Source organism: Cygnus olor, chromosome 15 (genome assembly GCF_009769625.2).
Source record: "Cygnus olor isolate bCygOlo1 chromosome 15, bCygOlo1.pri.v2, whole genome shotgun sequence".
NCBI lineage: Eukaryota > Metazoa > Chordata > Aves > Anseriformes > Anatidae > Cygnus > Cygnus olor.
The window spans coordinates 12,832,912-12,852,457 of NC_049183.1; the positions used below are offsets into that span (position 1 = coordinate 12,832,912).

Consider the following 19,546-nt stretch of genomic DNA (forward strand, 5'->3'; position numbering starts at 1 on the left):
GGGATGATGGGGGGGCAAGGGACCAAAAGTTAACGGGGAGTGCTAGAGAGCGGGTGTTTGGGGCAGCATGGGGAGCCCAGGGGTTTGGGAAGGGGAACTGGGTGGTGAGGGGCTTCCTGCAGGGTCTGGGCATCAAGTCCTGGCCTCTCCTCTGAGGGGTGCCCATTCTGGGACCACGCTCCTCAGCAGACCCTGCTTCGCACAGGAGCCATGTGTACGCCCAACCTCTTCACCCTCGTCCTGGTGGTGCAACCATCTCGCATCCTCCTGGGCATGAAGAAACGTGGGTTTGGAGCCGGGCTCTGGAACGGTTTTGGGGGAAAGGTGCAGCCGGGTGAGAGCATCGAGGAGGCTGCTCACAGGTGAGACCCAGCCCTGGGAGAGGGACGTGAGGGTGCTGGGCTGTGAAGGTGTTGGGCTGCTTTTGGTGGGGTTGCTGTGGCTCAGCTGATCCATAATGCCCTTGTCACCAGCCAGGGCAATCGCGAGCCATCTCCGAGCAGAAAATAAAACACTCCACGGGAGATGTACAAAGGAACGGGATGGCTGCCCATTGCCCATCACCTGTAAATCTCTTAACTTCCAGTCTGTGAGTAACTGGAAATTACTGAGCATCCTTCCTCCCATCCATCCTATGGACTCTACCTAAACTGAGACTTAGTCCGCAAGTAGAAAGCAGAGGCTCTGTTCATAAAGGTGCATAGTTTATTTTTGACTATATAGCAGAATTACAATTTATAGTAGCATAATGCTTATGTTTTAAAGATGTTATATAGATGCTAAATTCCAGTAGCATTTTTAGTGTCATGTGAAAATGTAGTGACAAAGTATTAGAAATTTAATTTGGAGATGCCTTATGAACAGCATGGTGGAAATTTATTACTTGACTGCATAGAGGCATTTTTAACGCCTAATGCTGAGTTAGGGAATTGAATTCCATCAGTCCTGAGATATGGCACCATTTCTGAAGCTATTAGCAGTGGTTCATTGCAGGACTTCCTTCTGTTTAGTCATTGTAATGAAGAAGTAGATCACAGTCGAATCGCTGAACTCTTCTAAAAATTATGTTGCACCTTGTTCTTCACATGAATGTCATAGATAAAAAGCCGCACTTTGCCACCTCCTCACTCACTGATGCATACCCATGCTTACCTTCGCACCTGCAGGAAGTCTAATGTCTGCGTGCTCAACAGATACCAACAGCTTTTGCCTGAAACAGTCTCTTCAGCTGTGCTAGCGCAACTGCTTGGGTTCTGTGGTGAGCTAATCAAGGGGGCAGAAGAGGCCTTTATGCAGATATGCGCTCAGCAGAGCACTAGGTTAATGTCCCTGATGCTTACATTGTGACTTTTCATAGAATTTGTCATCTCTGAGTGGACGGTGGGAGATCAGCCTTATTACTTAAATCAGATCGTTTGTTTACATTGCCACTGCATATGGTGTAAAATGATTTGATTAATTTATCGTTTGACTTCCTACCTTAGTTAGAGTTAGAAACTGGAACTTTAACCCGTACAACACGCTACGTGGTAAAAGTGCCAGTAATCTCAGTGCAACGTGCCACAGTACAAACAAGGCCTGCCAGCGTGGATTGTGGCACGGTCCAATCTGCAGCCCTCTCCCCACAACTCGAGTTTATTGCAGAATTACACGACCGATTCCTGTCAAAGTCAGCTGAGGAGGAAGCAGTCCCCAGAGCCAGGCCTGGCTGCGTGCACAGCCCTCATCGCCGGCTGGGAGCTACACAAATGCTGTGCTGCCAGGCACAGGGGGAAGCTTGGGTGCAGCTCAAGTAAAACTTCTTCGTACAGGCTCTGCTCTGTATCACTATTTGAGGTATTAGGCTGCGGTTCCCTGTGTGTATCGGGTTGCCCAGATTGTTAAATACGAAGCTGAAACACGAATGTTACATTAATCCTGTAAGAATTCTATACTCCACTGAGTATAGCATGTTCCGAGTACCTGTGCACCCACAGCCCTTCAGTGCCACATCCTGTAAGGGGAACATTTAGCCAGTTCATTATTTCCAGTTTGCTACCTGTAACATTTCCATTTACTATATACGGAGCCAAATAGCTCACAGATAAATCGCTTAGAAAATCACGGTAGTGTTGTGCTTGTTGTTCAATTGTCACAGTCCATAAAATGAGGCTTTTAGCTTTCTTGCTGGAAAACTACCTCTATTCTAGGCATGGTTTCCCAGGAAAATCAACTAAAATTAGTTAAGGCATTAGGCTGGAATATAATTTTGATGGATAGAATCCAAGAAGTTAATGCCAAAGGAAGCTGGAGCCTTAAAGATAACTTCCATTATCTTGTAAATTGTTAAGTCACTGCCAAATATACAACTAGATTACTAACCTTAACTGAAGATAGCGTTTCAAAGTATTCCTTATTTTTGTACGCTAGAATAACCGTGACTAACAAAAAGCTATGCTTTCTTAAAGGCAAGTTTTGTTTTGTTTTTTAAAAGGAAAAGCTCTGAATGTGTAGCATAAACAGAGCAAATAATTTGATGTGCTTCAAGTAGCCACGCATAGTGATGCACTGAAAACAGCTGTTCAGCAAGTCTCTCAAAGTGCTCTTAGAAGTCTTGCCTTGTAGCCTCTCTCTTATGCTAAGTGTATTTCCAAGGAGCAGAAATGGAAATTTTATACAATTGCCTTGTGTTTCTCTATGGCATTTGACTGGGAGATGGTATTCCTGATGTTCTATGCGCAAATAACGTTACATAGCACGCGTTAATACTTAGGCTTCATTTTGCCTCAGAAGTAGCTGAGTTTGTAGTCAGTACAGATGTTCTAATATTTTTTTCTTGCATCCCCACAGTTCTAAAAGCTTCAGCTTTTAGGCTAAGCTTTCTGCTTGTCTAAACAAAGCCTATTTCACAGTTTTTAAGCCACATCCATCTACAGTCTTAGTACATATGAGTTAGCCCACTTCTAACTAATCTCAGGAAAGATCATCCCATGGCAAGGGGTGTAAATTACACGAATCACGTTTCATGAATCTTCCCCCTCTAACACAGACAACTTTCTACCAGCATCTAGAACCTTGTAGTCACTCAAGCCCGTCTGACACTGCCCCACTCTGGTGCTAGTCTTAATATCGTAGTGTAAGCCAGAACTCTGCTTTGCTACAGGTACAGCTTTCACCTTTAATTCACTGGGCGTGTTTTGAACGTGCATGTAAAGCCAGTACCTGCTTTTTTGTTCTCCCACTGCTTACTTTCATGTAAAGTCTGTTTCACATACAGGGAGCTCCAGGAAGAGAGCGGACTGACTGTGGACACCTTGCAGAAGATGGGCCAGATCACATTTGAATTTGTAGGCAACCCTGACCTCATGGAAGTTCACATTTTCCGGGCAGATCATTTTAATGGAGAGCCAACAGAAAGTGATGGTAGGTAGCTAGTGGAGGAGAAGCATGTGCATTCTCCTTTGAGACAGTATTGCTCATAAATAAATGCAGAACTATTAATACAGAATTTCCTTCGAGAAGGGAGGCAGCTGGGCTGTAAACAGAAGCTGTTTGTTTGACAGACAGTCAAAACTCCAGGCAGCAAAAAAGCAAGACAGTTTCATCCCAAGTTTTTCTCCCACCAGAAATGCGGCCTCAGTGGTTTCAGCTGGATGAGGTGCCATTCAGTCAGATGTGGCCAGATGATAGCTATTGGTTTCCCCTGCTGCTTCAGAAAAAGAAGTTTCATGGCTATTTTAAGTTCCAAGGACAAGACACTATCCTGGAGCACACCCTGAAAGAAGTGGAGGAAGTTTAAGAAGAAAACAGAAGCATTCATCACACATGATGCCTTCGTTGAGCTAGAACGCCATGAGTACTTACAGGGGTCTCCTTTCTCAGCTCCCCAGCAAAGGAGATTTATCCGCCAGTTCACTGGGAAGTAAAGAAAATAAGGGCATTTCTTAAAGCAGATACAGATGTAACGAGACTTTCCATGCTATGAAGTCACTGACTGTAGTATGCTTTAGCGGTTACTTGAAGACAACTCTGAAGAACTTGCAGTTAACCCTTGTTTCTCAGGTGGTTAGTGTGTTAGGCTTTTCCATCATGGCTGGAAATCTTTTTAAAAAAAAGATTAAAAATGTTTTTCAGTAAAAGAATTTGTTTTCCTATTATGAACATCTGGCTAATTTCTAGACTGTTTAAGGGCCCTTCAGGAATTGGCTTCCTTTCACAGAAACACTAAGTGGACTCTTTCTCAGACTAACAGCAGAATCTGTCAAGTATATTCTCTGTGCCCGTTTCTATATAGTTCCCAATGTAGTATTACTTCCTGGGAGAAGGTGACATTTGATCAGTGCTGTGAAAACCCTTTGAAAAGTTTAGGTAGTGATCCTTTCAGAATTCTCCTGCTGAAGGCAACAGAAGATTATAGGAGTTAAGAAAACAAAGTCTGAAGTAGATGTATCGCACTGTTTGAGCCCTGTTTTCACTTGGACTTTCCGCTGTGAACTTAGCTGCTTCAAGCATTTTGTACTGACAGGTGAAAATAATCCAGACAAAATCCCACCCAGGTTCCAGCAAGTCTGTGTCACAAAGCGCAGTCACCCACGGCTGCAGGCTCTGCCACATGCCAGCAGCAGGTGACCTGTTCAGCCCAGCTCGGCATGGTGGGGAGTGAAAGATTCAATCAAACTGCTAGAAATAACACATCACATCTGTAACTTTATACAAGGTCTTTTTTTTTTTCTTTTAAACACTTTTACAAACACATATAACACTTACAGATAGAATCTTGGAATGTAATATAGGATCTGTAAACATTTCCAGTCTACCAGCTGTAGTAATAGTTCTTTAATTCCTGCATTTGGATAAAGTGCTTCATACATAAGGCTATTTGAGCAAAGCAAAGATACAGGATATTCCAGGCAGGCAGAATTCATACCCTCTGAACAAGATTGTTTCTTCTCATCTCCCTCCAGCAGTCCTGAATAATTTATACCACTCAAAAATGCCTTTCTTCATATGCTCAATAAGCCACAGGTCAGACTTAAAGGATAAGAGTTAACATCTTATACTCTTACCTTTCCTTTTGTGCTGCACAGTGACTTATTTACAGAGTTTTTAATACCTCTGCTTCTGACGTAGCAGTAAGGGTTTCTGACTGTTCTAGTGGAGAGAATGGCTTGAGGCAAGCAGAGGAGAGAAAATAAGCACAAGGGTATAAGTTGCTCGTAACAGGATGTAAAACCTTACTGCACGGTAGGAAAGGGAGTGACTGGCAGCTGATACCTGTTATGTTCCCTTTATTTATTTCCTGGTGGAAACTGTAAATTGTATGGTCAAGGGGGAGCAAATTACTTTCTATTCCTCCAGGAATTTAGGTAGGAAAAGAACAAGTGTGGCTCAGGCCTGCACTTGTATTTGCTATCCCCTATTCTCAGGTCAGTTCAGTCCTTTTACGAAGATACTTCCTTCCACCAGCACTGAATTTTACCTCATGTCAAAAAGTAGTGACTATTTATTGTTCCTGCTGCAGCTGTGGAGACTGATTCTGTCCCCAGCTGGTGCTCGTTGACTTCTAGAAACAGCAGAAATTGAAGATTGTGAATTAGCCTCTAACAAATTCCAGGAATTACACCCTTGCATGATCAAAGTAGAAGAGTAAAAGCGCTGGAATGCAGCAAGGTACTGTTGAAAATGTGTTAAAAGGAGCAAAGTTCAAGGAAGATGGAAGGAGAGGGAAAGAAGCAAAGACCAAAGTTGTACTGTAAATATAATAGGTTGGGAAGCTTTTCAACACATGGTATCAGTCAGAAAGCCTGTATATTGCCACTTCACAGCTTAGAGCAGAGGTGACCTTAACAGTGACCAAAACAAATAGCCCTTTTGATAAAGACATTTTTCAGGCTCTCCACTGTTTACTACCCTGGTATCTCCATGATATTTGACAGAGACACTGACAGAAAAAATTGGAGGCCTTTTCTCTAATTGTTATTTTAAACACAAGGAAGTCACCATGAGTTCAAGCTACACAGAAAGCTTCCATCCAAGAAGGCACGTTAACTCTTTGGCGCTACATCTTACATTTATCAGTTCTTGGCTAGGCAGCACACGCTCTTCAGTTAGGCTTATGGGTTGCTTAGTGTTTATTGCAATCTACCCTTCTACCAGCAACGGGACCAACAACTTAAGTCTTGTTCTCTCCCCTGTATATAGCTGAACTGTTTGCTGCAGAGGGCAATAGCATAGAGGTAACGAGTACTGGCTCCCCTACATTGTAAACTAGGATAGATAGAGAACTGAAAATAACTCGATTGATTCCCTGCTACATTCCTCTAGAGCAAGGAAGCTGTACTTGACGCTGCTCTCCGCAAGCCTGACGCATCCCTAAACTGAACAGGGCAAGTACAGCAAGGAAATCCCTCACCTACTGAGGTAAACATGATACTGCTAGTTGCACACTGACCAGTCTCCCAGAGGCAAGGTTTGCAAACGAAGGGTTGCATGAAACAGTGTGCATTGTTTAGGAATGAGACAGAAGCTTGACAGTCCTGTATGAAATAAACGCTGAAAGTGCCATCAGCTGTATCAACTTTGAGAATATTAGGCCTATGTTCTCAAAACACTTGGTGAACAGATTGGGGAAAAAAAAAGCAAAACAAGAAAATCCCACCCCCAAACTGTTGTCCTCGAAGAGGCAAGGGCTGACAGTGGAGGAGTGGGTGTTTTCTCAAATCAACGTAATTCCAGTTTTTTACAGGTCATGCGCTCTATGCACATGGATAGCAGTCTGTGCATTTGAATTACAGAATTTTTGAGTTAAAGAATAATTGCTTTGAAGGAGAACAGGAAAGATAAGTTAATTAGTCTAAAGCCCGACTCTTTGTTTTTGTGTTTATGTTTTGTTTTTCTGAAGTCTGAAATTGCAACTTCTTTTTCTAAATGTGAGAAGTGCAATGTTTCATTCAGAACTTACGAAGTACTAGCCCACGGAACATACCCTGGTCGTCTATCCCAGCCAAACAAGAAACAGAGAAAACATCAGATCTTCCTCCAAAACATACAGCATTTTCTCAATTTGACTGTTCACATCAATGAAACAAACCTTAATAAAGGATGTGTACTAAGACAAAGCAAGTCACAGTCCCTAACCAGCCAGCACCTTCTATAGATGGTAGGAATGAAGAGCATCCAAAAATACATTAAAATGCTCTTTGCACTTTTAACCACAAACAATCTTCCTAGTCAAGGCAATGTCAAGCAGGAAAACAAAACAAAACAAATTGTGCCATTCTTGAGACAATGTCTCATTTGTTATTATACTGCAGAAACATTTCCCTCCCCAGCCAGTTTGCTCTGGCTTATGAACAGAACCTCTTCCACATCACTTTGGGAATCTTCAGGAGAGAGAATCAGATCTGTCACAGCCATTTGCAGTTAGTGCCTCAACGGACAAGGCCAGTACGTAGGAGGAAAGAGTCGGAAGAGAGTTAACATTTGAATTGCTATAAAAAGCTCTTGATAGTGTATTCTGAGCAAGGTTGTTAAACCAGGCATCCTCCACACTTCTTAAGGCTCAGCACCCAAGAAATTCACCCACATTAAGTGCACTTTACCACGTATCGGGGGGAGGGCTGTATATAGTGGATATGCTTGTCTCATGAATCTGGGCAAATAGCTTATCATCTTACTCCTAAAGGAAGAAACTAACCCATAATTTCCACCTGGTCTAGGAAGATCTTCATGTTGCATTTAATTTTCTAAACAAAAGACAAAAAGAAGCTTTTGTGATTACAGGATTTAAGTGATTTAAATATATTTCCTACTACTGAAAGTACCCCCAAAAGAGAAAATACTGTAACGGTTCCAGTTTAACAGCGAGCATTCATCCCTGTTAACAAGCTTCCTCTTTACCCACTCAAAGAAAATGCTAAGATGCCAACTCTTAAATTCCCCTTTGACAACTCATTTGGTCCCACAGAAGGTAGGTTCAGGGGAGTCCTATTCGTGTAGAGTTTTGTTGCACACGTTTGCAGTTTCTTCACTTATCAGTTTCTCTAGAGGATATGCACAATTTCCTCTACGGTAACATGACATGCAAGTTCTTCTCCCCCCTGCCATTTCCCTCATGAGGGAAAGTCACTGGAGATACAAAGTGAGACATGGAAAATGTTTAGTCCCTTTATCACAGTCAGAAAAAAAAACCACATTACCGAGGACCGTGCTCTTTTTAAAGAACTGTCACTTCAATTGTCTTTTCTTCACACACCAATGTTATCTAGAGCCAGAAAAGACAGTAATATCCTGATAAATACTGATTTTTGCTAATCAATTTCATCAACATTGCGTCCCAGCCTACTGGTGTAACTGGTGTTAACAGGATACTTCATCTGATATTAGACCAGAGGAAACACCAGCCATCGGGTCAGCAGCTCTCCAATAGCCCTAAACAGCTACTCAGCAGATAGATGTCAGAACCTCCAGAAGAAAACAAACAAGCTACCCTGTAGCTGTTCTGCTTGTGTAATAGGAGTGGTTTACAATTAAGGAGTGTTTCATTCAATTCTTTTCTCATTTATGCCAGGCAAACTCCTCTGAGTTCCTGAACCCAGTCATCTTTGGCCCCAAACTGAAGAATGTGAGCAAGTCCCTAGGCTGCCCTGCAACCACGAACTGAATCAACACTGACATACATTGGGAAAATTGCTGTGTCACAGCGGCACTGACCTCTGCCCAGCTGGGTTAAGGAATCCAACCACTTTGTTCATGTTTTTTTTTGTTGTTGTTTTTGTTTTTCGCTCAAAAGCCTATCAGTAAGAAATCAAATCCAGACAACTGTCAATGGCATGGCTTTCAGCTTTCCTTATGCACATATGCCTCTAACACAAGCCCTCCCAAGCTTAAAAGGCAATCCACCCCCCTTCTGTAAGCAAGTGCTTCAGATATCCTGTTCATCTCAGTACTTTAGAAGTTTGTCTGCATGTGTGCAGATAAACATCATTGGAGGGCTGTTAGTACAAGACGCAGAGGCAGCAGCAGTAATGCTGCAGCCCTCACTGCACCGTGTCACATCCTGACCCTGTGACGAGTGTCTTTTGGATAACAAAAATCAGCTCTGCCCCAGAGCGTTTCAAAATTAAGAGACTGTCTTTACGACTGTATGTTCTGCCCCACATCCAGTCTGTCTAAATCAGAGAGCAGCTCAAAGCAGCAGTATTTATAAAAAAAAAAAAAAAAAGCTGTTTGGAGGATCCATTCTAACATCTGGAGGTAGAGGTCCCACCCCTCCCTTGATTGCACTTCTTGCTCCATGCTAGATGCTCAGAATATTAATTGGAGAAGAAGCTTCCCTCTGGAGGTGACAATGGTGGAGTTGGCATATTGCTAGATCCCACGAAGAGACAGCTCAACTTCGGCTTCAACTCATTCCAAACTTTACTCATCTGTGGGGAAAAAAGGGAGAGAAAACAAACAGACAACAAGATAGGTTATTATCTCACCACATTGTATTTTAGCAGCAATTTCAGGATACTCAAAACCACAACACAAATTTCCTGAAGCACTTTGGAGAAGTCCAGCGGACCCAGACTGCCCCTTTTAGACTGGTGCTACATTGACTGAGCAGAGACGGAGGGGAAGCTTCCCATACCTTGGTCAAATTCCTTCACTGAAGGAAAGGAACAAACTGCAGTTGTAAAAACTTTTCTAATACAACGAACGCAACGAAGTCTGTGCATGGGGAATGTTGAAGGTCATATTTAGGGATTAACAAAAGGGAGCTCTTAGATTTAAAGAGCAAACAAGGAAGTTCTTCCTTGTCATATAATTCCTGTGTAGCACAGCAAAAAAACAGATTCATTTAGCAAGCACACATCATTCATTACAGAATTGCTAGTTATTTAACAGTTGGGTTTTTACCTTCTGGGTAAAGCCACACACAGATGAAAAAAGAAAAAAGAAAACAACAAAAAACTTGCTATAAGAAGATGCAGTCTTTTAAAAGGGTGAAAGGCTAGCCTTGATCCTCACTCCCTATTGGAAATATCTTAGGTAACTTATTAAGAAGTTTTAAAAGATCTGAGCTGGACAGATGCTTAGAGGAGGAAGACCCGCAGGAAAAAATAAATCAGTTCAAAATTCTCACTCATATTTTGGGAAAAAGAGCATAGGCCAGAAGAACTCACCTCTTTGTGACCCTGGATCTGGGAGTTGACAAAGGCCCCCAAGATGTGAGAGGTGAGAGGCAGATAGATGTGGATGAGCTGTGTTTCCTGATGCAGGCAATACAAAGAAAAGTAATTCCGCAGCTCCATAGTTAGGATAGCATTTTCTTGCTGAAAGAAGAGGAATTCAGTGAAATACAATGCCAGGAAGACAGTGCCAAGGAGGTTCACTTGCAGCAGGAGAAAACAGCATTCCTCACCACTCTGGCAATTCAAACACCTAACAAGAACCTAAAAAAGCAGCGCCTGGACCCATTTGATAGGACAACAACTGCACTTTCCATCACGCAGACTGCTGCTTTCCACACCTCCTGCAAATGACACGTCGCCAGAGAGCCAGTAATAAGTATAGAGGAAAACAAATACATTTTCCTTGAAGCACAGCAGGTATCTCAAATTACCCAAAGTACGAGTTACCATGTCTAATGGCTTTCTGCAGATATGACTGAGCGGCATAGTGGTGTCATTACAGCAGTCCGCTACCACCATTTGCTCTCACAGGTGTCTGTCCTACCTCCACAATCCGAGACTCCAATTGCTCCACTGATTCTGGTTCTTTGTTCTGCACTGTGGCACTCATCATCTGCTTCTTCATCATGCTGTACTTATGCAATGCTCGCTGGTGCTTGTGCAACACCCCCTTCTCATGCCTTTCACATAGGTCCTTTACAGGAAAAAGAACAAAACCAGGTACTTAGTGGGAACTGGGCAGAGTGCTAAGGGACGGCAGGCAGAGGCAAGCCAAGTACATCAGGAACACAAACACATCATCACACTTTGTAATTTCTCCGCTGCGGATTTTTGTTTCTATTTTCAAGAGGGTCAAAAATATGTTGTCAGATGGGAATTCAAGAAACTGAACTGCCACTTAAGCTCAGTGGTACAGGTCCAAGCAATCTGGAGCATCACTTCAGCCAACGTTTTGGATCTTATCAGGCCACTTATCTTCCGTGACCTTCTCAATATTAAGTGCTTGCAATTAGTCATAGTAATAGATTGCCAGTGCCCTTCTATTTCAGTCCAGGCCTGGGAATGTCAGGAGCAGCTGCCAAGCACAGTTTCACTAGGTGCTTCTAAAAAGTGCATTTAACTGTGAGATTAATATCAACAGAAATGCTTTCATTTGTGACTGAACTCATGAACTGTCTCCATGAGCCTAGCAGTAGCCATTTAATTCACTGTTTTGACTCAAAAGCAGCTAAATCTGGAAAATGGTTAGCTGATCCATGTAATTCAAGCAGTCGTATTTCTGAATTTCTTGCAGGGTTTGCCATTTGGCAAGATCTCATCACAAGAATAGCTGATCAGTAATGCTATAGAGCTAACTAAGGCCAACAGCCCCTCCCCTCCCTCTGCCAGATGCCCAGTGTGCCTCTGAACTGGCCTCACAGTTTTCCATCTAGTTGGTGTTACACCCTCTAAGAAGCACAAGCTTGTTCTAAACAACTTTTTCATTGGCAGAAGAACAGCAGAGCTCACTTTATAGGACTGGAGTAAATCCAGGAAAAGGTTCAGCTTCTCCACCACATCATTCTCTTCCTGTTTACCCTAGAAAACAAGGAAAAAGTACATTTTATGTAAGCCTGGCAAGAACCAACATCACAGCTCTCCACATCCTTACACCACGCAGGCCCTCCACAGTATTCCCCAGGGCGTATCAACGGTTACACAACTGCATCAAAAATCTTTCAGATGTCACAGTGGCGTTTAGTCTTCAGTCTGCAGAACAAAGATCTGACTGGAGCAGGAACAGCTTTTCCAATTGACTGATCATTATAACAAGAGGAGTTAGTTTCACAGTCCTGCGTGTGTCAGTCCTTTCAGCTTTCTCCGCCTCGAATTTCTTGCTTTTGCAGACTTCTCCAATCTTTCATCTTTCCTTCTTACGAGATAACTAATCCATTAAATCTATAAATACCTGCATGTTCCCCATAATAGTTCATGCATCAGAAAGCACAAATGAGACACCAAGCTAAGTTTCACCACTTTATTTTTTCCTCCTTTTTCTAAATACTGCCTTTTCTTCCTATATCAATAGAGCTCTCTGGATTATAAACTGCAGAAAAAAAGAACCAGTCCAACAGATCTATAAAAGCACACTAAGTATTTTAACACAAGGAGATGAGAAGAAGACAAAACTATTATTTTTGCTTCCCAGACTGTCACGATGTCACATCATTCTAACAGCCATTATCACGCTGTACGCTTACACAGGAATATGACACTTCTGTCTGAATGACTTTCATGTAGTGTTTAAGTAACGTGAATGTCAAAACTTGATTCTGAAATTCTTCTGGATTCTCTGCAGCAGGTAAAAAAAGAGAACGCAGGATTTTTGGACAGCTCAGTGGAGCAGTACAACTTAACTTGTCCAATAACCATTTAAAAGGAAAAAAAAAGCAGGCCTTTCTCTCCACCCCTTTGCCCATTATATTTTTCCCCATTTAAACACAGTCCAGGTTTTTCATTCAAGCAGGAACAAGCAGGCTGGTGGCTGAGGATGCACCTTTGGATTACTATGTCCCTTTTAAACTTTTTAAGTGCCTATCCCCACAGAAACTGTGATTCAAGATGAAACTAAAGATACCAGTGCACCCTCCTCATTTTACAAAAAGTTAAAAATAAATAACTCACCTGCTGCACTGCCTTATCTGCCAGAAGTGCAAATTCAACAGATAGACCCTTCAAGGCTTGTTTCAGAGTCCCCCAGGTGCTATTATTCAAAGCAGCCCAGGAAGGAAGCGGTGTAGTGTCTGAGCCTAAAGCACTAGGAGAACAGAAATTAATGTTTAAAACTAGGAGACAAACTCCACCAAGCACATGCACTAATTTGCAGAAAGCAGTTCAGAGTTTCAAATGTCCAAACAGGTCACAGTGCAGAGCTACTACTGCACAGCCACAGAAGTAGTGCTGTGAATATACTGGGGGAAGAGGTAACATGGTCAGTACCTTAACGTCAAAATATTGCACTTTATTTTTGTTGGTCTATGGAATGCAACCCTAGAGGAAAGCACGCGTTTTCGTCTTTTGCAGTAGGAAAACTTGATTATAACCTACAGCATGCATTGAAATACCCATTCTTACCAGACCATTTGCAAGTAAACCTCACAATAGTTTTCAGTTATGAAGCAACAGCAGAAATGTTCACGTTGGCAAGTCTTCTTTCTCCCAACCTACCTTAGCTCCTTTCCAAATATGAGGAGATCCGAGGCATTATCAATGGCTCGAGAAGCTATCCTCTCTGCACGGTCCCGAAGCTTGTAAAAGCTATTGTAAATATTTCTGATGAGTTCCCTGCTGGCAGCAAACTGGGCCTGTATGTCAGCTGGAAGGAAGTCCTGAAGAAGTGCAAGAGACATTACTGGTGGATGTATCAGATGCATACTCCCATACCTTAATTTTAGGCACATCATATAGTCAGCAGAGAGACAGACTTCTCTTCTGCACTCTCCTTCTCTCTCCACCCTGCAGCAACCCTGAAGAGATCAGCTTTGCAATTCAGATCTCCAAGTCAGACGTCATACAAATACCCCTAACTTTCAGAGGTAGAAGGAGGTTCAAATACAGGGTGCAGACAGAGTTGGCAAAATCTGCAACTCTACTATGAAGTTAAAATGGGGTTTGTGAGGTTTCAAGCCCACAGGTTCTGATCTGAAGCTACTTAACTGCCAGTATTGCAAAGTCAAGCACGTACTGAAAGTTCAGCTAAGCTCTTTTTGACCTGTGCATCACCAGTAAGAGCCTGAATTAAGCTCCGATTGCAAAATCTTCTGCTAGCAGTGCAGGAACCTGAACAACTACTCAATCTAAAATTGCTCAATGAGCAAAGTGAATGTATGCTTAAAATCTGCCGTAGCACTAATCACTGAGATAAGCAGATAAATGCAGAACTTCTGACTTCTCTAAAACAATCCAAATTACTCTCCCACAGGGAGAAAAATAAAGAACGATGACACGAACACACGTGGAAGATATCAATCTAGATATTAGCTTTTAAATGGTGTGGTATGCTCATTTGTTTGGTATGCAAATACAATTAATTAGTAAGAAACACATTCTGAGCAGGATTCACTGTTCAATCTTTCTCATGTTCGTGAACCACTATTTAGCTAGAAATATCGTGTCTTTAAGAGTCAAATATACTTTCTATAAAAATTACAAGTTTAAAAGTCTTTCAAACTCTGGAAACTCTCCCCTACCTAAGGTCTCTATCACCAAACAAAGGTTGTAACTAATTTACCCAGAGGGAAGAGCCATTTAAACTTGAATTCTATGTTGCAAGCAATACATATACATACCTTGGCCTGGGTTGCTAATCTGCAGGTCATAAATTCATCTCCCACTCCCTGGACCAACTCTCTTAGTTTATTCTGTACATCCTAAAGAAGAGACAGAATCAAATGAGCATGCAAGAACTAAATGAAACACAGGCAGTTCACACGGTTCTCTCATATTATCATAGTAAGGCACAATTTAGCAGATACAGCTTTATCCAGGTTAGGTTTAGTTCAAGGGAAATCGTAACATGTATTCCCCTAAGAACAGGTACCATTTTCAAAATCCTGGCATCAAATGAAATTACATTCCCCTTTCCAGCTGTAGAAATATCTATTGAGAGAAAATGTTCCTCGTCACGGGGAGCAACAATGTGTAAGTCAAAAGCAATTCTGAACTCTGTGCCCAGGAAAGCAGTTACGGGAAGATGTGCAAACTCAGACTACCACTAACAAGTACTCACTGAGCCGCTGAATGACAGAAAGAGCTTCAAGAGCACATCTTCTGAGAAAGGAGGATGTCGAGCCACCAGGTTTATAAAGCGCTTCAGAGCTCTCCTTCTTGATTCTATGAATTCTCGGTCGGCTACAGGAAGGAACATTAAACTTCAATTAATAGACCACATATTACAGCTGCTCAGAAAGAGAAAAAAGAAAGCACTCAGTCCAATAATTTCCTTACACTTATAAACCTTGCTAAAGCACTTCAACAAAACCAAAGAATGGTCACCGGCACTCCGTTGGCTCTCTGAAAAACATCTTTTGGATTGACCACCAGGACAACAATTCCTTCAAGTGGTTCTTTACATCTTACCGAAGTCCTGCACTTACATCCCTGGGTGGATTTCCACAGGATGGGTCAAGTAAACAGGACAAACAACTAAGCCTAAGATCTGAACTCTCTGCTTAGAAACTGTGGGGACGCAAAGATCTTTAGTCCTCTGAATGAATTCCGTAGGTGGCCTCCAAAGGAGACCTCATTTTGTTTGGGACTCCTGGGTGCTACTGCGATGCAAATCACACCGCCACTTGCCAGTTTCAAACTGATCATCCCACAGATGATTATAGTTCTTGCTCACTATTCTGAAAGCTAGCTTCAGTGTGTTTCACCCTCAAATGTGCCTCCTCTGCACTTTTAGACATTTTGTGGGTAGGGGGAGAATAAAGTTGTGTTGTTGTTGTGTTTTTATCCAGTTGCTTCATCAATATCAGCACCCATCTTTTTCATGCCAGACTTGTGAAAAGAACTCTGAAGATCTATCGGCATCACAGTCTGCAGTACATCCACCCAAAGTCTTTACTTATTAAACTAAAAGAAGTTCAGCTCATCTTCCTTCCTGAAGCAGGAAAGAGTTTCAATCAGGTGATACTGCTGCAAAGCAGTAAATCAGAGATGCTAGCATCTTTTCAGGAAAAGAGGAAAAATATATTAAAATAAATCTGAAGGAACAGGAAGTAACAGAACTGAAATTAAAAGAATGCACAGGCAAATGGATACCTAAAATTTACAAAAGGTGCCTTCATGTTTAAGCTGGGAGTTTACAGGCTGCAGGAAGTCTCTGTAATTATCTTTAGTAAGGTGATCATCAAATTATTTTTTTCATTCATTAGTGTTCCACATCTTGATTGTGGTTTGTTCATACTTTAGCCTACACGGAGATTTCAGAAGTCATCTACTCGCTTCCTACATGATCTGTCCCAGTTTGCTGCCATCCTCCAAAATGAGCAGAGCAGACTATCAGTCTTCCTTCATCTGACAGACAGATGTTACGCCATGTTTTACCAAGACCATGTTATACCAACACGGAGGTAAGAGAGTAACTTACTACAGGAGCGTACAAGTCAACAGCTTTATCCATCGGGCAGTGGGACTAAGGAATATGCAAGAGTCACACATCTACACTGATCTGTCAAATACTGCGCTGTACAGTTCCATTTATCAGAACATTAACATACTCAGAAACAAGAACTACCCATTCCATTTCCTTTTTCCTGTTTGCAGTTTCTATTTAACACCACTTACACAGCTTTTCCATATACAGAGTAACTGCACTAAAGGCAAATCACCACTCTCTGCCTCCACGCAGTTTCGGACTATGTTAGGACTGTACTACTAGCGCAGTCTGGGAACAAATCCTGCCAGATTTTTTTTTTAAACATTTGATACGTATGGGAAGAAACGCACCAGTGAACGCACAGAAGTATCAACACATCAGAAACGCCAGGAAATAAGCAACTGACAAAAGTGTATGTATTGGAAACTTCTTTCAAGCATCCTCTCTCCACCAAGATAAATCAGAGAAGGTCACTTTGCTCACAGGTGTTGCATGAAGTGGAAATTCTGGAAATTCTGGCTGAGAACACTGAATCAAGCCAAATTCAACAGACTGCTTTTCGCAACCTCAAAAGAAAGGTCTTTACAATTCACATTCCATCATAAAAAAAATATGACCATTGAAGCTTTTCAATAGTATTATTTTGCCTTGTTCTGGTTCACTATAAACCCTGCTCTGTTCACTGTTTACCAATTCCTTTTTATTGTAGCAATACACAGACTTCTTGACTGAAATCAATTATTTTTTGAAACAAGCTTAGCAGCACAGGCAGGAGACAAACCAGTGAAAAGCTCGTTCTTCCACAGATAAAGCATAAAACAAGACAGAATTTTATACAGATATGCATCATTTTAAATAATAAAAGTTTAAAAACAATGCCAGTATTTTCGATTATTGAAAAATGTAGCAGAACGAACTTCAGCATGCTTTCAGGCTTGGGATACTTCGTTGGTTTCTGTTCTAATAGCTACAATATACTTGAGTGAACTGACATTCCAGCCTCAGTTTTTAATTTCTGGTTATCCTACACACTGGCTGTTGTTTTTACACAATAAGTTTCTCTGCAGTCTAAAGCCTTATAATGTTTTTTTTTTTTTTTTTTTATGTTTAGTCTTCTCTCGCTCCAGAAAAACAATGGCATTTCCATTAACCTTTCCTATTCTGAGCACCTCACAAAACAGCACGCTGCGCTACATACTCGAGTTGTTCAACAGCACGGTAGCAATTCTACAAAAGATCGTATGATCATCACAAAGCACACATGATCATCATAACATATTTTCCTAAAAATATGATAGCCGCAACTCTGCCATGCTTTTTTGTAGAATTACTCCTTGAATCTTACCAGAAAGGTTATTAGATACCAAGATGTACGGGGGGAAAAAAAAAGACACACACACACTGAAATTTTTGATTATGTTACCTATAAAGACTTCCAGGACAGCAATAATTCACAGCTCCAAATCATGCATTAAATTCTCAGAATTGTTTTCTGAGCCAAGCAGAAGCAAGGACATTCAATTCTTTCACGTACTTATTTTCATTGGTTTCATCTTGATCATACCCGCACCGCAACCCCTCCAGACAAAAGAGCGACCCAAATTTACCTCCCAGCATCCTCTTGGGTGGTAGTGCTGGCACCATGCGATACGGGAACTTCTGCAGCAGCATCTCGTGGAACACCACAAAGTCATTATATCTCCTGTAGACTGAGCATTTGAATCTCTGCAATAGAGGAAAAAATTAAAAAAATCAATACACAGGCTGGACAATCAGCAGCATTTCCATTAATTTTCTACCATCAGCTGCACTGAAAAGAAAAGAAAGAAAGAAATCTCACAAAGAGGCTGCAGAAATAAAATATTCCTTATTTTTAGAGGTCTTGTGATGGGAAAGAGGGAGAGAAGTCTCTAAATGCAGCCACCCTTCCATTATGAATAGAGGTAACGTTCTTCTGAGAGTAAGATTTCAGGTAAAAGCGTATGCCACACTCCTTTCACACACAAGAGGAAATGGAAAGGAGAAGTAGTTTCCTAAAGAATGGCAAATATATCTAAATCTGTAGTGGTTCCGCACTCCCACTCCCTCAAACTCCCTGTTCTTTCAAATTAGACAGAACACTTAAAACTAGTGCCAATACTCAAGTGCCCTAAAGAGCTCCTTTCTTGAAGTACTGCAAATGCCTGCTTTAGCTCTTGGGAACTTTCCTTAAATCAGCTTCAGATCCAGAGGTGGCAAAACAAACTTAGATCATGTTAAGTATTAGCCCAAATGACTGACCTTTTAAGTGAACCTCATAAGACAAAGAGAAACCTTCTATTGATGCTAGATCTATAAACAAACATTTAAAGATCCATTAAAACCTTAGCCTTTAACTCTGCCTTTCTTAGATCAGTATGTAGAACAGACCAAGGAAACTGGGTATTCATTCCAAAAGGAGTTAAGTGGCAACTACAAGGAGATAATTGAGAGGTAAAAGTCCTTAAAAAATAATTAAAAATAAAAGCAAAAACCAAAAAACAACCACTACTACTACACACTGATCTACTGAACAGCTAGTAAGAAAGACTACATATGACTATATGCATTCTCACTACTTTTGCATTGCACATCACGCACCCCTTACTCTGCTGCTATGAATTTTCAGAAATAAAGCAAGGAGACCTATAACTGGAGCACAACAGCTACAGCCCTTAGGGCCTCCCCCGTCTGATTTGAAATCTGATGCTGATTTGTGTTGCAGATCTTAGATGAAGTGCAAAGCCAAGCTGTTTCTTCTCCCAGAAGCATAGTTCTACAGCTAGAACTGAGAGGGATGACAGCAACTGAAAGGAATTGGCAACGGGTTTCTTCCTAAATTCAATACCTAGAGAGACCACCAGGGTCTCAGTCCAGTGTCTTGATATTGCAGGCAGAACCAGAGCCCTAAGGAACCCACAGAAACACTCCCTGTCTGCCCTTTTCCCCCACACAACAGTCTTTGAGCAACTTACAGACACCAGCCTAAAGCCCCAGCTGTCACTGCAGGTAAGGGACCCAAACGTGATGCTGAATATCGACAACGGTGACCACAAGTTTGAGTGGTGCTCACTAACTGGTGCTTTGGTGGCCTGGGAGCTGCAAGTTGCTCATAGTCCATTTTGAATAGGACCAATTTCTTTCTTGAAAAAACGCACAGAAACTCCTGGAGAGTTATTTCACTGGCTGTTCCATAAATAAGAAAAGATGCATCACCTTCAGTCTTCACTGA

General features: G+C 41.7%; 2 protein-coding genes across 8 annotated transcripts in view; one reads left to right on the forward strand and one right to left on the reverse strand.

Moving 5' to 3' along the window:
* Positions 1-7,247, forward strand: part of NUDT1 (nudix hydrolase 1) — a 25,879-nt gene extending 18,632 nt beyond the window's left edge. For 2 of the 3 annotated variants that reach the window (XM_040574723.1, XM_040574722.1), the window contains 3 exons: positions 206-362; positions 3,257-3,402; positions 3,606-7,247. In XM_040574723.1, coding sequence (XP_040430657.1) covers positions 211-362; positions 3,257-3,402; positions 3,606-3,778 — 471 coding nt within the window. In that variant the 5' untranslated portion in view covers positions 206-210 and the 3' untranslated portion in view covers positions 3,779-7,247. Of the gene's footprint in view, positions 1-189; positions 363-3,256; positions 3,403-3,605 lie in introns of all 3 variants that reach the window. The other variant, XM_040574721.1, reaches the window with a different exon arrangement.
* The window catches only part of SNX8 (sorting nexin 8), a 27,305-nt gene continuing 12,441 nt past the window's right edge, over positions 4,683-19,546 (reverse strand). For all 5 annotated transcript variants that reach the window (XM_040574719.1, XM_040574717.1, XM_040574720.1 and 2 more), the window contains 9 exons: positions 17,904-18,021; positions 14,926-15,047; positions 14,486-14,566; positions 13,365-13,525; positions 12,822-12,954; positions 11,667-11,735; positions 10,702-10,851; positions 10,149-10,298; positions 4,683-9,407 (listed from right to left, as the gene is read on the reverse strand). In XM_040574719.1, the coding sequence (XP_040430653.1) occupies positions 9,294-9,407; positions 10,149-10,298; positions 10,702-10,851; positions 11,667-11,735; positions 12,822-12,954; positions 13,365-13,525; positions 14,486-14,566; positions 14,926-15,047; positions 17,904-18,021 (1,098 nt within the window). In that variant the 3' untranslated portion in view covers positions 4,683-9,293. The remainder of the gene's footprint in view (positions 9,408-10,148; positions 10,299-10,701; positions 10,852-11,666; positions 11,736-12,821; positions 12,955-13,364; positions 13,526-14,485; positions 14,567-14,925; positions 15,048-17,903; positions 18,022-19,546) is intronic.